General features: G+C 41.4%; 1 protein-coding gene across 1 annotated transcript in view; it reads left to right on the top strand.

Moving 5' to 3' along the window:
- Positions 1-1,263: 1,263 nt before the first annotated feature.
- LOC101855468 overlaps positions 1,264-2,078 on the top strand; it is a gene marked incomplete at its 5' end in the record, with an annotated part of 31,855 nt that continues 31,040 nt past the window's right edge. The window contains 1 exon segment of the mRNA XM_005092557.3: positions 1,264-1,539. Coding sequence (XP_005092614.2) covers positions 1,344-1,539 — 196 coding nt within the window.

Below are 2,078 nucleotides of genomic sequence, written 5' to 3'. Positions count from 1 at the left end.
CCCCCTTATAACTTTGAATAAGTCACTGAAGATCAGGCCGTCTGTTACTAGTATTTAGAAGATAGCTTGCAGTTTACATGCGATTTCGTATTCCAACCTCAACACCAAGGTAGGCCTATGCGATACAACGTGAGAGACCATAAATGATACCAAATTCATTTGTGTGAAAAAACATTGCCGATTTGGTGTGTGATGTGACATCACTGTCATAAAATCAAATCACGTGGGTCAAGGTCAAGTCAGTCATATCAACGCTAGGTCTACGATAGGCCTAGATAGGCCTAGATCTAGTGCATGAAATAACCCAATTCAATGAGTGGACTGGCGGGCCTATTTGATGTAGATCTAACGACACAACATAATGTAAACCAATTTGAAAAAAAAAAGAAAGATTGAAAAGTAGCCTAGCCTTATCCGAAAGTTCAAATAGAGCCCTACAGACTTAATATTGTTGTTTTTTTTAATCGTTAGAGAACGTAGACAGCTTGTATACATTCTCTAACGTTAGAGAACGCAGACACTTCCAAAAGAAATGAACAGCCAGACTCTTATTTCATCCTTTTTTTATACCCCTCCCTCCTCTCCCAACCATCTGTTCTTGCACGAACACGCACACACGCACGCACGCACGCCCGCACACGCACGAACACACATACACGCGCACACACCCACACACACCCACACACACCCACACACACATACACGCGCGCGCGCGCGCACACACACAAATACAGATGGGGCTCCAGTGGCTAAGTGTGAGTCAGACTCATGTCAAGCAAGTGTCGGTGACACGAGGATCAGATGGGTGGTCACTGGGGTGTATCCTTGAGCAAGACACGACAACCCTAGCTCAAAATACAGGGCGCTGCACAGTGGCGACCGACAATGGCATGGTTGTAAACTGTTCTGTATTTGTGTTATATTATTTATTTATGTATGTATTTATACACGTATTTATGTATGCAGGTGTTTATAGTTATGTGTATGTTTGTATGTTTGCCATTGTAAACCAAAGTGCCTTTCTGGGACAAATAAAAGTGTAATTTATTTTTATTTATTTTATTATATTTTACAAAACAAGAGCATACACACAGTGACAAACGCGCAAAACCTTTATATTTCAATCTAAGTGTGATAAAACATTATGCAACTGATGCTTTTTCAAAACAACCTACTTCTGTATTGTATGTCTTGTATTGTGTGCATTTCTAGCCATTTTAAACTTTTGTCCAATCATGGTATTTACTGTTTTATATTCAGCAGATCAAGCCACACCCACAAGGCTAAAGGGTGGAGTCAGTTGTCTCCTGCGTCTTGCCATCCACTTGAAGAAATATGAAGAAATGAGAATCACCCACAGTGATAGTAGCAGCCAATGCCTGCAATTCCGTTGGAGCTGTGTGCACTCCCCCGGACGCGTTCCGGCCACGCCCCGTGGGAGGAGCCAGCATGCCTCATGTGCCCTCCACCGTTACCTCTATGTCTCCGGGGGCAAGGAGAGGTACTCGCCTCTCAAAGACTTCTGGAGACTGGACATGAGTGAGAACTGTTTCTGGATTCTTGTCGAAGGCATTGCTATTATGGGCTTGAATGTATTGTTATTGCTTTGTTGTTGTTTTTGTTTCATGTTTGTCAATTTGCTTTTTGATTTGTTTGTTTTTTTGTTTGTTGTTGTTGCTGTTGTTATTTGCGGGAGATAGGGGACTCCATATAAGGATTTATTTGTTACTATTTCCTAAAAGAACCTTAATATTGACATATATCGGTCCTATCAGAGACGGACGTTAAACTAATCCCGCCCCTTAAATAACCTATTAGTGTTGATAGGGGCGTTAAACCCATACCATTTCACCATTTTCACATATATATATATAATATCAATTCAGCCTCTGAGGATGGTGATGGGGGAAGGAACTATCAGTCATCGTTTGACTATTCAGTTTTTCTTCCTTTTCTTAGTGTTTGCAAACAAGTAGCCTTCTTGAATATATGTAATGGGAATAGTGATTTTGTGTGTGTGTGTGTGTGTGTGTGTGTGTGTGTGTGTGTGTGTGTGTGTGTGTGTGTGTGTGTGTGTG

The sequence above is a fragment of the Aplysia californica genome, unplaced genomic scaffold (assembly GCF_000002075.1).
Source record: "Aplysia californica isolate F4 #8 unplaced genomic scaffold, AplCal3.0 scaffold00048, whole genome shotgun sequence".
NCBI classification, from domain to species: Eukaryota; Metazoa; Mollusca; class Gastropoda; order Aplysiida; family Aplysiidae; genus Aplysia; species Aplysia californica.
The sequence above is the reverse complement of the archived record's forward strand: the minus strand, read 5'-3'. Positions and strand labels throughout refer to the sequence as shown.